Source organism: Ornithorhynchus anatinus, chromosome 10 (genome assembly GCF_004115215.2).
Source record: "Ornithorhynchus anatinus isolate Pmale09 chromosome 10, mOrnAna1.pri.v4, whole genome shotgun sequence".
In the NCBI taxonomy this organism is placed as follows: Eukaryota; Metazoa; Chordata; class Mammalia; order Monotremata; family Ornithorhynchidae; genus Ornithorhynchus; species Ornithorhynchus anatinus.
The window spans coordinates 54,971,840-54,986,409 of NC_041737.1; the positions used below are offsets into that span (position 1 = coordinate 54,971,840).

Below are 14,570 nucleotides of genomic sequence, written 5' to 3' on the forward strand. Positions count from 1 at the left end.
ATTAGGTGCCGGAGAAATTGCAGAGAAATTGAGTAGACTTGGTCCCTGCTCTCTGGGGGCTCTAGGTTCTAATCCTGGCTCTCTCACCTGTCTGCTGTATGACCGTGGGCAAGTCAGTCCACTTCTCCAGGCCTCAGATACCTCATCTGAAAATGGGGATTAAGAGAATGAGCCCCATGTGGGACAGGGACTATGTCCAACCTGACTAACTTGTACCTACCCCAGCGCTTACAACAGTTCTTGACACAGTCAGCACTTAACAAGTACTGTAGTTATTATTATTCAGAATATTTCAGGGCCCATCGTTAAATGGTTCTAAGGGAGGCTGGAAGGGAGACTGCAGGGTTGGGGGTTGGGGACCAAAAGTTCTGACCAGTGGCTTGGGATGGGGATGAAGGGCTCCTTCTGATGACTTCCAGGGCCTGGGTCTGAGTGAATTAACTGGGCCCCAAAAGTGAAGCCTGGGTGTTGGGGGGCCTGGGACTCCCCGACCAGAAGTAAGCTGGTTGAGCCATATCGTCAGTGGGAGGTGTAAAAATCTCCCTGGCAAGAGTCACGGGAGAAGGAAGCAGGATGCACTTTGGTGTGTGTTTGCATGTTCGGGCGAGTGCCCGGGGGCCTGAGTGTTTGATCGAAAAAGAAGGATTTAAGAAGAGAAGAGGGAGAGAAAAGGAGGTCCGGGGCACTGTGAAGAGGCAGACTTTAGAGATGGAAAGAAGGATTTACCGGCCGGCCTGAATGGAGGCAGGGGAAACATCCAGCGGCTCTCTCAGTGATGGTTAAACAACGGCTGAAGAACGGACCGGAAAGGTAGTCGCGAGCCTTCCTTCTCACCCGTCTCTCCTGGCTCTCTTCACTTTTTACCCCCAATCCCACCACCGATCAATCAGTCCATCAGTAGATGGTTTTTATCGAGCGCTTACTATGTGCGGAGTAGTGTATTCTGCCCTTGGGAGAATATGGAAGAGTAGGGTAGATAGGATTCACACCTCAAGGAGTTTATAGACTTTCAAATAAATTCTTGGTAATATAAAGATGTGCACGGAAGTGGTGGGGTGAAGGGTGAGATGAATTCCTATGTGCTCAGTGAATGGGGCCCAAGCACATAGTAGGGAGGGAAAATAGGCTGGAGATGAAAGACAAAAATTAGTCAGGGAAGACTTCCTGGAGGTGATGTCACTTTAGGAGGGCCTCCAAGACAGGGCGAGTGGTGGTCTGTTGGATGGGAAGGGGGAGGGAGTTCCAGGCAGGAGAGAGGGTGGGAGCAAGGAGTTGAGGGTGAGATACAAGTGAGGCAGGAGAGGTTGGGAGGAGAGGCATGAGGGGTCTGGGCTAGATTGGAGTGGGAAAGGAGTGAGGGTGGTGGTTAGGCTTCAATGCTAGATGAACCCAGCCCAGTTGCCAGAACACAAATAATCAGCAGGGGCAACAGGCTCTTTTGAGCCAGAGTGTTAAATTTATCAGTCAGTCAGTCATTCGTATTTATTAAGGGTTTACCGTGTGCAGAGCAGTGTATTAAGTGCTTTATAATAGACACATTCCCTGTCCACAACGACCTTACATTGTGATGTCGAGGCGGTGCCTCGTTTTGGAGCCTTATCGCACCATGTGTTCAGTGCCTGTTGCTCAATGAAGTAGTATGAAAATATCTTGGAATCTGGCTGATGGGTAAGCAGGATGACCTTTACAGAGCCTGGCAGGGAGATTTGGGGTCCGGACCTTCCTACAGTATTTCCTTCCCCAAGATGCAAACAGCCAGTAGGATTTCTTAAGCCCATACTGTGTGCAGAGCACTCTTCTAAGCACTTGGGCAAGTAGATGGTCCCTTGCCCACAAGGAGCCTACAGACTAGATGCCCTGGGTTAAGATTAATTTAGGAATGTTAGAGGCATTCATCGTGGCCTTTTATTGGTTTGTATTTAAGCACTTACTACGTTTCCAACACTGTTCTAAGCACCAGGGTAGGTACAACTTACTTAGGTCAGACACAATCCCTGTCCCGCGTGGGGTTCAGTCTAAATAGGAGAGAGAACAGGAGAACTGAGTCCCAGAGAAGTGAAGTGACTTTCCCAAGATTATACAGCAAGCCACTTAATTTTTCTGAGCCTCCGTCTTCTCAGCTGTAAAATGGAGAGGATTCCACCCTCCATCCCTCTTAGATTAGGAGCCTGTGGGGTGGGGCCGGGGCTGTGTCAGCTGATTCTCTGGGACCTTCCCCAGTGCTTAGCCCAGTGCTGAGCGCAGAGGAAGACGCTTAATAATAATAATAATAATAATAGTATCTGCTAAGCACTGACAATGTGCCAGGCGCTGTGCTAAGCACTTAATAAAGATCATCCTGATCATCAGGATGGAGGGCAGGAAGTTCTCGAAGGACAAGTGACCAATTCCAGCCATGAACTGCTGATGGCTTTAGGGAACTGAGTTTTCCCCTCTCTGTCTGTGGGGCGGACTCTCCCTTTTTTTTTTCCTTTCCGTTTCCCAACTTCCTTCACTGCCTGATGAAACCCACAGAACAAAAAGAAGAAAAGCAAACCCAAACCGGCCCCAGAGCCGAGCAAGCCGGCCCCCACCCCAGAAGAGCAGCCCGGGGTGCCCTCGGAGCGAGGCGGGCTCAACGGCTACCACGTCAATGGGTCGGCCAACGACACGGAGTCCGTGGACTCATTCGGCGAAGGGTTAGACGTGCCGTCCACGGGTATCAGGGATTCGGAGGACACCGAGCCAGCTGCTGCCGGAGGATCCGATGGATCAGGCGAGTTGCGGTGGGAATTGTGGGAAGTTAGGCGGTGGCCACAGCGGGAGAGCGGGGCTAAGGAGTTCACTCCCATATGGTTTCCTGGTTCTGTCAGAGCAGGAGAGCAGAGGCGATGGGGAGCCCTTCACCGGCCTGGTTAGAAGAAGGGTCTGTTTTTGACTCCAGGGCGAACCTCGAGTTCATCTTGGTAGCTGGGGACTTTCAGAGGTAGGGTGGGCTGGTAGAACAGCCACTCGGACTCTTAACAATAGTAATGATATAGGATCGGTTAAGTGCTTACTATGTGACGAGCACTGTTATAATTGCTGGAATAGGCACAAGTTAATTTGTTATGGTATTTATAATAATAATAACCGTGGCATTTGTTGAGTGCTTACTATGTGCTAGGCACTGTAGTAAGCACTGGGGTGGATACAAGCAAATCGGGTAGGATAAAGTCCCTGTCCCCCATGGGGCTCCCATTCTTAATCCCCATTTTACAGATGGGGACACTGAGTCCCGGAGAAGTGAAGTGAACTTGCCCAAGGTCACACAGCAGACGTGTGGCGGAGCTGGGATTAGAACCCAGATCCTTCCGACTCACAAGCTCCTGCTCTTATCCACTAGGCCATGCTGTTTCTCCAGTATTTGTTAAGAGCTTACTATATGTCAAGCACTGTTTTAAGCACTAAGGTTGTAGATACAAATTCATCAGGTTGGGCGCGGTCTCCGTCCCACATGGGACGCAGTCTAAATAGGAGGGAGTAGGATTGAATCCCCATTTTACAGTTGAGGAAACCGAGACCCAGATAAAGTCAAGTGACTTGCCCAGGATCACACAGCAGACACGTGGCAGAGCTGGGCTTAGAACCCAGGTCCTCTGACACCCAGATTCTATCCACTAGGCCCACACCGCTTCTCAAATTAATCAGGTCAGATACATTCCTGGGACTTCACTGTCTTAAGTAGGAAGGAGAACAGGTGTTGACATTGACCATGCTGGCCCAAACCGATCAATCAGTGGTATTTATTGAGCACTTACTGTGTGCAGAGTACTGTATTAAGAGCTTGGGAGACTACACTACAAGGAGCTTCCAGCCTAGACGAGGAGACGGGCATTACAACAAGGGGCTTTTATGCTTAGGCCATTTTCACTGGGGTCCTCCTGCTCTGGGTCGCTTGGCTTGGTTTCTTCCCATCCGATCCCTTAACTCTCTCCCTCTCTCCCCTTTCCCTGACAGGGTCCAGGCTGGCCAATGGCATTTCTGATTTTGATCCCAAGTGTCTGGCACTGCCGCAAGGCCAGGCCTCTCACCGCGCCCTGAGACCCGAGTCCCGGAATGCCGGCAGGCCTCTCTCCAGGGCGGCCCCGGCCTCTCAGCTTTCAGCTCTGGGGCCTTTCGCCCTCCTGGAAGATGCGCCACTCTCCTCAGCTAACAAAAAACTAGGTAAAACTGGGAGACCCTCGGAACATCCCCTGGCCTTGAGCCAGAGACTGCTGGTTTCCACCCCTCTTCCATCCACAGGGTCTCGCGGGATGGGGAGGGTGTAGTGCCGGTCGTCTTTCAGCCTGGGGTCTCTTGTTGTTCCTTCAGCTGGAAACTACCGAAGCCGCCCCCTTCTCCTTGGGCCCGGCTAGCAGGGGGCGTTAAGTCACCTGCCGGGGCCATGTGCTTCCGCAGCCACTGCTTTGCCACCACGGGATGCCCTGTCTGCTCACTCTTGACCCCTTCCCCTCAATCTTCTGCCCTGGCACAAAGCCCTCCTGGCCTCCCCTGCCACTTCTCTTCCCACTTATCTTGCCAGAGAGAGCTAGAACAGTCGCCGGGCCCAGTTGGAAGAGACCTTCAAGGTTCTTCCTCCGACCACCTCTGTTCTCTTCCCAGTCCGGCCAGCCGCCAGCCACCACAACCCCAGCTTTATTCTGGTCACTCGCCGAGGTGCCGACATGCCCTCCTTCCCCTCTCTAATGAGGACGTAGCCAACGAGCTGTGATTCGGCAGGGCTGAAGGGGGTGATAACCCTCGGAGGTGACTCCCCGAGACATATGTCGGAGCTGGCTCTTTGTCGGATGGCTTTTCATCACGTGGCTTGGACCCCTCTTCTCGCCCCTCTCTCCACGCTGACCCTCATCCTTCTCCTGGGAACTGGGTGCTCTAATTCCTCGAAGTCTGGCTGGTGGCTTTGGTTGGTTTGAAGGGAGGGATTTTCTTTTCTTCATTAGCAAGTGGCAGCAGAAGGAGCAGTGGATTGAGTGGAGGGAGAGATGGAAACTTGAAGCTTGCCTGGCTAGATTTAATGTATTTTTTTAAATGATATTTGTTATGCGCTTATGGGGTAGATAGAAATTAATCAGGCTGGACACAGTCTCTGTCCCACATCAGGCTGACAGCCTTAATCCTCATTTTACAAATGAGGTAAGAGGCTCAGAGAAATTAAATGACCTGCCCAAGGTGACCCAGACAAGTTGGGGAGTGGGGATTAGAACCCAGTTCCTTCCAACTCCCAGGACCATGCTCTATCCACTAGACCATGCTGCTTCTCAGTCTATAAAAGAGAAATTGGCAGACTCAATGAATGTGGCCCCTCAGAGCCCCTGCATTGAAAGAGAGTGGTCTGGTTCGGGTCAAGGCAGAATTTTTACGTTGTCGGAATTCCACTCCTCAAGACGAGCAGGACTGTCTAAAGGAAAGCTTGGCCAAAATGAGTCCGACTTCCTTCTTGGGCCCAGTAGATCGTTTACCTGTATGTAGTCTGTCAATCGGTGGTATTTGTTTCAGTCAATCATTCGTATTTATTGAGCGCTTACTGTGTACAGAGCACTGTATGAGGTGCTTTGCAGAGTACAATAAAGCAGACACATTCCCTGCCCACAACGAGCCATTGAGCACTTCATGGGTGCAGAGCACTGAACTAAGTGCTTGGGAGAGTACAGTGCAACCGAGTTGGTAGTCACGATCCCTTGACCACAAGGAGTTTACAGGGTAGAGTGGAGCTCGCCCCAAAATCTTGCTCCCTGGGTGCATCTGCCATCTAGGGACGGGTAGAGGGCTGCCTTCAGAATCTCTCCTTTTGTGGGCATGGTTGGACAAACCCTTGTGCCCCCCTACCCCGATTGGTGACAGAGGAAGCTGCCAATCAGCACAGAACATGTGGAGAACTCCCACTCCCCAGGCCTGAGCCCCACATGCCCACCTGTTGGTCTTAGGTCAGGACACCGGACCCCTCACTGGGACTGAGAACGGCTCTCTCAGAGCAAGGCCCTTGTGACAGGGTGTTGCCCCGCGTCTCCTTTGCCAGGTTCCAACATAGAAAAATCCGTGAAAGACCTGCAGCGCTGCACTGTGTCCCTGGCGCGTTACCGGGTGGTGGTGAAGGAGGAGATGGATGCGTCCATCAAGAAAATGAAGCAGGCCTTCGCCGACCTGCAGTGTTGGTGAGTCCCTTTGAAACCCAACCGCTCCCTCTGTGTCCCCAAACCTGGATCGCGTACCTGGCTTTGTTTCCACCTTTCCACTTGCCTGCCTTTTGGAGGGCAAGAGGGCAAGGCGACAGCGACGGAGGATGGGGAAAGAAGTGCTGGGGGGACAGCTGGGAGAAAATGGCAGTACTAATCTCTTGGGAGAGTATAATACAACAATCAACAGACACATTCTCTGCCCACAGTGAGCTCACAGTTAAGCACTTACTATGTGCCAGGCACTGTACTAAGCACTGGGGTAGATACAAGGTAATTGGGTTGGACCCAGTCCCTATATCATACAGGGCTCGCAGTCATAATCTCCATTATATAGATGAGGTAATTGAAGCCAGAGAAGTGAAGCGACCTGCCCAAGATTACCCAGCAGACAAGTGGCAGAGCCAGGATTAGAACTCAGGTCCTTCTGACTCCCAGTCCCGTGCTTTATCCAGGCAGTAATGGTACTTATTGAGTGCTGTCTGGACATGGTACGATACGCTGTACTGAGTGCTTGGGAGGCACAAAAACCAAGCAGTTACCCGTTCCCTGCCTTCAAGGTGTTTAACCTCGAGAAATAGTGTAGCCTAGGGCTGAGGGGACCTGGGTTTTAATCCTGGCTCCCATGCTTGTCTAGCATGAGATCTCAGGCAAGTCACTCCACTTCCCTGTGCCTCAGTTTCCTCATCTGTAAAAATGGGGATTAAATCTTACTCTCTCCTACCTAATCTGTGTCCCCCATGTGGGTTCGAGACTGTGTCCAAAATGATAGCCTTACCTTGGATCTACCCCGGCACTTAGAACAGTGCTTGGGACGTAGTAAATGTTTCACAGATACCAAAGTTATCATGAAAGCATTTGGCCTTAGGGGCCCCTGGCCCAGACTTTAAAAGGGTAAAGTCAGATTGTGGATTTTCTTCTGGGTTAATGCTGCATCTAACCTCTTCCTCCTCTCCCACCCTCCGCCGTCCTTGCCCCTCCCCACCCTGTTTATTCTTTGGACATAATCACCTCAGTCAAATCTCCTCAGGGATTTGAGAGCTTTGTTGCATGGGATCTTAGGCCAGGATTGTCCGACTAGCAAACTTCGGGTTCATTTGGCACAAGTTAAAGACCTGACCGGCATTACATCAAAGGGGCCTCTACCCACCCCCTACCTGCCCATGTCTCGCCAGATCCCTTATCTTTGCCAACTGTTTAGCTGCCGGAACTGCATCCGTCCTGCCCCAGCATGAACCGGGAAATGCAGTTCCGTGAGAGGAGGAGGGTGAGAAGGAGAGAGGGAGGCATGTGAGTGCGGGGGGGGGGGGGGGGTGCTGCCCACAGCTGACTGGGAATCCAGCCGAGGGAACCTCCTTCAGTAAATGCCAAGTGACATGGTTTCCGGGCTGGGGTACCGGGCATTTCGGATCGATTTGGCAGCACGGCTCTGACCTGACCGCTTCACTTTGGGAGGGGAGATTACCTGCCTTAGCCTGTGGGCGCTGCAGCCCTTCCCCTTACCTGGCTGGCGTTAGAACCTCGTTGGTTTCAGAGTCCTCGGAGTTGTTCACTTCCAGGCATAATGGACGGGTGGGTTAACTTCTCCATGGCCCCCAAAGCGAGCCTGGAGTCCGGTCCTCCGGAACCTCTCCCAGAAGGACTTTGGCTTTAGAGGAAGGAACCACTGTCAGTGGTAAAATTCCCCTTTGGCCTTAGCAAAGGGCCCAGGCTGCGGTTTCTACTCTGGTGCCAGGGAGGTTTTTGCCCAGATAAGTGGGAGAGAGGAAGGTGACAGAGCCCTGTGGTTAAAACACCTGAAATACCTCTTTCCCGGTGCCTGGGGAGTAAGGGTCAGTGGAGACACGAATCACGGTATGGGCAGTGAAAACTCCTGACTCTGAGACTCGGCGTGAACTCCTGGAGTCTCAGCCCATCAGTGGGCTTCCTGCTTGCTTCCCACTTAGGAACATTGTCGTCTTGCTGCTTAGAGGAGGAAACACATCTGAACTTCCCACTGGAAATCCAGAGGGGCAGGAGGTGGCAGCATTATCTGCACCACGTGGGCTTGAGCGGTCCGTTTTTGATCTTGGTTTTGTCCCTGGCTCCGCCAGGAGCCCTCGGCGGGCCACTTCTGTGGATATGGGGCTACCCTCATCTCCCAGGAAACTTGAGGGTTGCGGTGAAGAGGGGAGACTCTGAGCACGGGAATCCCCAGCCTTGAAAATGAGGGCTAGCGCGTTACGATTTGGGATTTAACTAGAAAACTATCCTCCTGTCTGTGACTGTGCATTGGCAGGTGAATTGATCACCTCCTTTAAGGATGTAAGCGTGTAATACAACAGGGTCTCTCTTTCATTTAACGCCTTCCTCCCAGACCCTCAGGAGGTGATTTTTATATGTTTTTTCAGTCATCTTGGGAAGCCTGGAAGTAAGCTCTCCCTTCCAGGAGACGGCCAATGTCTCTCTCCCAAGAGGTTAATGAATGGGGCCAGGGTGAGCCAGCAGGCCAGCTAGCAAGAGAGAGTCTCATTGGCCTGGCTTTCAGTCCGGCACCATCTCCAGGAAAGTGAGGTTTCTCCCCCTTCATGAGAGGCGCATCCATGCCGTGCATTCAGCCCAGCACGCGGGGTGCCGGCAGCAGCACTTAATAAACGTCCATCACAATAAATGGAGGATCTTGTCACCGCCTGCCTTGGATCCCATCCTTGGAGATCGGGCAGGGGAGGGATTACTTGGAATTTCGTCTTGGCCTTTGTGCCGAAAGCATACTAAAAGCAGGGTTTGAACTTTAGCATTCTCAGACTTCGAGAACTGGGTTTCTTGAACCTCTGCAGCTGCCTCCTGCGTGTGTGTGAGTGTGCAGGCGGCCTGCTCATCAGTATTCCTAGTCACTGGACTTGGGATGTGTACGGATCTGCAGGAGCTGATTTGATGGCCCTCTGCTCTGAAGATGCTCTCCTGAAATGGGAAGAAGCAAAATGAGCACATAAATTACCCTCCCTTCAAGCTTCCCGCCCCGGTCCCTTTATCTCTCCCCGCTCTCATCCATAGCAACACCTCCACCTCCCTGGCCCCTCTCGTGGGAGTTGACACTGCAACCCAGGCCCTCTGATTTTACTCCACGGTTAAAGGTCTATCATCCACACACACACACACCCTACCTCCACTAGACTGTAAACTCCGTGAGGATAAGGGTCTTGTTTTGTACAGTGCTCTCAAGCACAGTGCTCCGCCCAGTAGTAGGTGCTCAGTCAGTGCTATCCATTGATTTTTTCGATCAACTAGCCAAGCTTCTCTAGGCCTTATCCCTAATCTATTTTAATGACTGCCTTCACCCCATAGACTGCAAGCTCCTTGTGGGCAGAGATCGTGTTTGCCAACTGCGTTGTATTGTACTGTCCCGAGCGTTTAGTGCAGTAAGGGCTCAATAAATCCCACTGGTTGAAGCCTCAGAGGGCCCAAAATCAGCCTTGCGGGGCCTACGACCCACAGGGCTCACAGCTCCTGAACGTCCGTTTGAGGGGGATCGTGTCGGAGGACCAAATCCAGTGGGGTTTTTGCATGTACCCCCCCGTCAATCAGTGGTACTAATTGAGCCCTTACCGTGTGCAGAGCACTGTACTAAGCGTTCGGGAGAATACAGTAGGACAGGTAGACACCATCCCTACCCTAGAGGACTTTATAATCTAACGAGGTGCTTATAATCTGGTGCTTAGCACGTAGGAAGTGCTTAATCATAATTAATAATCCTAATGATGGTATTTGTTGTGCACTTACAGTGCCAAGCAGTGTACTAAGCGCTGGGGTGGATACAAGCAAATCAGATTGGACACAGAACCTGTCCCATGTGGGGCTCACAGTCTCAATCCCCATTTTCAGATGAGGTAACTGAGGCACAGTGAAGTGACTTGCCCAAGGTCACAGCAGACAAGCGATGGAGCTGGGATTAGAACCCATGACCTTCTGACCCCCAGGCCCATGCTCTCTCCACTATGCCATGCTGCTTCTCATAAATAAATACCATCATTACTATAATTGCTTGTAGCCACCCCGGGGCTTAGTACAGTGCCTGGCGTATAGCAAGCGCTTAACAAATACCGTTATTACTATGATTATTTATGAGAACTGAGCCAAGGTACTGTTTCAGGACCTGGAAGAGCCCCTGGGAACTGGGATACTACTCTCCTTTTTCCCTCCCTCCTCGCCACACGCAGACACAAACCCCCCCCCCCGCCCCCCCCCAGCATTCCGGGTAAAATGAGGCTTCCAAGGTGGGCCCACGTTTCTTTTGACCCCATTAACCCCCACCTCCTCGATTCCCTCAGCGTTCCCTGCCAGCCCGGTCCACGCTTCCACGCACTGAGCAGTTTTCCCCTCGCTCACTTGCAGCGGCTTCTGAGGGGAAAGGGAGCGGGAAAGGTGTCAGCGTCCGTTCTGCTTGGGGCTCTGGTTTGATTTACCGAAGGGAATTAGAGTAAATAGGCTTTCCGGCTGGCAGCAAATAGAATCAAGCGCAAATGTTTTCTGAGAATCACCATTATTGAGTGGTTTCAAGTCTTATCCCCTGAAATAATTGGCTGCGGGATCGGCAGTGTTGTGTCTCCATTACACCATTGTTTTCTAATGCAAGACCCACGAACAAATGGCAATTAACTATCTCTGGCACTGAGGAATTACTGGAGCCAGAAGCCAAAATCAATAAGTTGTATGTTAAACATATTAATAAAGGGGCTCGCCACAGCTGACGGGCCCCACCTCGCCCCCACCCCGAGTGGCATAGTAGGGGTGGGAGCCTCCCCTCCCCTCAGCCCCCCGGACCAATTAAAACGGGCAGAAGCTGCAGAGGCAGGTGTGGTGGGAGAGCCGAGAAGAACAAGAACCCAAAGCAATGGGCCGTGGACCGGGCTGTAGCCTTAGCAACCGAGACCGGCCACCCGAAGCCTCGGTTCCCCCCGTTGGAGGAAGGGCCCGGGGGGAAGGCATTCTGGGCGTGCCCACCCTGGGGGAACAGAAGCAGGGAGGGAGGCGTTGGTTGCAGGAGTTTATAACTTGGGGGTGGCGCGCCACGGTCTCTACCGGCATGATTCCTTGCCAGGAGCCCTGCTTTAGAGATAGCCCTCCGGGATGGATACTTTCCAGGGTGCCGGGGAGGGAGCTGACCCGAAAGTCTGAACCCACCCCGTCTTCCCACTCTCCCTGTCTGTGAGGCAAGTCTGGGTTTCACCTGTTGGCACGTACCAAAACTCTAGGGACCTTTTGGTCTCCTGGCAACAGCTCTACCCTAAGATCCCCGTTGGTCTCCTAGGGAGAGAGAGGGACAGTCCGTTTTGGCTGCCCCTTTGCTAGAAAGCCAGAGTGTGAAAGTCCCCTTCCTCTCCCCCACCCTCCCCCACCCCCTTGGCACACGACTCCCTCTGTAGCTTGGCCCGCTTCCCGAGGGAGAGGACAGTCGGTCAAGAGGCTGGATTGTTTGCTGAAAGCTCTTTATGAATATTTTACAAGGCAGGACCGAGGGCCAGATATTTACCATTCGACGGGTCCAAGTGTCTGCAGCCCAGGCTGGGTAAGACAAGTGGAACTTGCATGGCCTTGGGACTCTCCTTGGAGGCCTCTAAAATTCTGGTCTCCCTGAGGGAAGATGGCCCCAGAGTTGGCTCGGTGGGCAAGAATAAGGACTGGATGGTTTGTTCCCTTTCAGTCAAGCCCTAGCACCATTTTGCTAGGCCCTTTCCATCAATCAGTCGTATTTATTGGACGCTTACCATGCGCAGAGCACTGTACTAAGCGCTTGGGAGACTACAGCAGAACAGACACATTCCCTGCCCACAATGAGCTTGCAGTCTAGAGGGGGAGAAAGACATTAAATAAAATTCCGGATTCGTATGTAAACGCTGTGGGGCTGGGAGTGGGGATGCATGAAGGAAGTCAGGGTGATGCAGGATTTGAAGAAAAGAAAGAGGGCTTAAGTCAGGGAAGGCCTGTTGGAGGAGATGGGCCTACAGTAAGGCTTTGAAGAGGGGGAGAGGAATTGTTGGATCTGAAGAGGGAGGGCATTGCAGGACATGGGCAAGAGGTTGTTGGCGAGATAGATGAGATCGAAGTACAGTGAATAGGCTGGCACTGGAGGAGCCAAATGTCCGGGCTGAGTTGTAGAAGAGTAGCGAGGTGAGTTAGGAGGGGGCAAGGGGATTGAGTGTTTTAAAGCTGATGCTGAGTAGTTTCCGTTTGACGCAGAGGTGGAGTTTGGTGACAGAAGGAGGGCCTGGGATCCAGAGCACCTGGGTTCTAATCCTGGCTCCGTCACTTGTCGGCTCTGTGTAACCTTGGGCAAATGGCTTAACTTCTCTGTGCCTCAGTTTCCTCAGCTGTACAATGGAGAATCCCTCCTACTTAGACTGTGAGCCCTGTGTGGGCCAGGGACTGTATCCATCCTGGATTATCTTTTATCTAGCCTAGCGCTTAGTACAGTGCCTGGCACATAAACACTAAACAAATACCTTTAAAAAAAAAAGGTGTGGATTTGTGCCAGGCTTCTGAAGGGTAGCTAAAGCCACAGTGCAGCTATTACAGTGCTGGGACCCACCTGCCGTTTCTCTGTTCCCTTCCCAAAATGCCCCTGCCGCCTGGCAGACGAGGGAGCGGAAAGGGACAGGAGAGTGGTAGGGGCCACCCCAGTTCTAATGTACTTCCCCAAGCGCTTAGTAAAGTGCTCTGCACATAGTAAGCGCTCAGTAAATACCATTGATTGAGAACCGAGAACCTTTGAGTGGAGAAGCAGCGTGGCTACTGGAAAGAGTCCGGGCCTGGGAGTACCTGGGTTCCCATCCTTGCTCTGCCATTTGTCTGCTGTAGGACCTTGGGAGAGTCACTTCACTTCTCTGTGCTTCTGTTACCTCATCTGTAAAATGGGGATTGAGATTGCGAGCCTTATGTGGGACAGGGGACTGTGTCCAACCTGATTATCTTGCTTCTACCCCAGCACTTAGAACAGTGCTTGGCACATAGTAAGCGCTTAACAAATACTATCAGAAAAAATGAGCAACCTGTACTACAGGAATTGAGATAGGAGAGGGCAAGGGGGTCTGCTCCTCCTCAAGACCCATCCCAGGAGCAGCGTGGCTTAGTGGATAGAGCACGGGCCTGGGAGTCAGAAGGACCTGGGTTCTAATCCCAACTCCACCACATGTCTGCTGGGTGACCTTGGGCAAGTCACTTCACTTCTCTGGGTCTCAGTCCCCTTCTCGGTAAAATAGGGATTAAGAGTGGGAGCCCCATGTGGGAAAAGGGACTGGGTCCAACCTGATCAACGTCTATCTACCCCAGTTTGAAGAACAATGCTTGGCACATAGTAAGCCCTTAACAAATACCATTAAAAGAAAAAAAAGGGAGCCCCTCTGAGCAACAGTGGGAGGGACTGTTGTTGGTTCTGAGGGCAGCGCCTCCTCCCCTTTAAAGGGAGAGGTGGACAGAGCCGTTCTCACCGGGCCCGGCGTCTGACGCTGCCCTCCTGGGGACAGCCGCCGCCTCCTTCCCGGCTAAAAGTGAGTTACGGCCGTCATCCGCCCGCTCCCAAGGGCCGGGGCCCGGCGGGGGCCTCGGAGGAGGTGGCGGGTTGAATGCCGAGCCAATCCAAACCCTAATCGCCGTTGAATTTTCCGTGCCCCGGCAGGGTATCGCCTGGTGAAAATTCATTAGAAGCCGAGCTGTCAAGTTTCTAGACCAAAATATAAGATGAAAAATGTGTGAGGCGCATGTTGAATTTCCACAAGGTCTCGCCGCTCGGGTTGGGGCTGCGGAGATGCAGGTGCCGGGTGGCTTTCTACTGCCATCTGCTGCCCACCTCCACTCCCACGGTCCTGGCTTCCTGTTCCACGGCCACCACGGCAACCACCCCCCTCCTCCCGGGATCCCCCGCGACCCGCCAGGGATACCGGTCCGTCCTGCCGCTCCGTCAGAAACCCCCCGGAGGAGGTCTTCTCCTCTGGCGGCCAGAGGCGGCGGCTCTTCGGCCTGCTCTGGGCAGTCAGGACCGTGGGGGTCGAGTCTCAGCGGGACTTCACCTGTTCGCATCAGTAGGTCCTTGCCCTACCGCTCTTAACCGACCAGGGGCCGTCTCGTGCTTACATTTCTGACCAGACTGTTTCCTCTGGGTTTGTATTCATGTTCGCTTTCTCTCTCTCCCCTCAGCTTAATGGACCGAGAAGTGGCGCTGCTCGCCGAGATGGACAAAGTGAAGGCCGAAGCCAGTAAGACTTTGTTTTAATTAAATCGACACACATCTGCCCCCAGCCTGGATGCTGACCGCGAGCGTGTTTTTCCTCTGTGATGTAGTAGTAGCCCAGGGCTCCATTCGACTTGGAAAGACCCCTGTGGCTAGTTAGGGGGGACTCCGAA

At 52.7% G+C, this 14,570-nt stretch overlaps 1 protein-coding gene across 4 annotated transcripts in view; it reads left to right on the plus strand.

Moving 5' to 3' along the window:
• SPATS2 (spermatogenesis associated serine rich 2) overlaps positions 1–14,570 on the plus strand; it is a 65,757-nt gene that overhangs the window by 46,823 nt on the left and 4,364 nt on the right. For all 4 annotated transcript variants that reach the window (XM_029073633.2, XM_029073634.2, XM_029073631.2 and 1 more), the window contains 4 exons: positions 2,515–2,755; positions 3,979–4,185; positions 6,038–6,173; positions 14,364–14,422. In XM_029073633.2, coding sequence (XP_028929466.1) covers positions 2,515–2,755; positions 3,979–4,185; positions 6,038–6,173; positions 14,364–14,422 — 643 coding nt within the window. The remainder of the gene's footprint in view (positions 1–2,514; positions 2,756–3,978; positions 4,186–6,037; positions 6,174–14,363; positions 14,423–14,570) is intronic.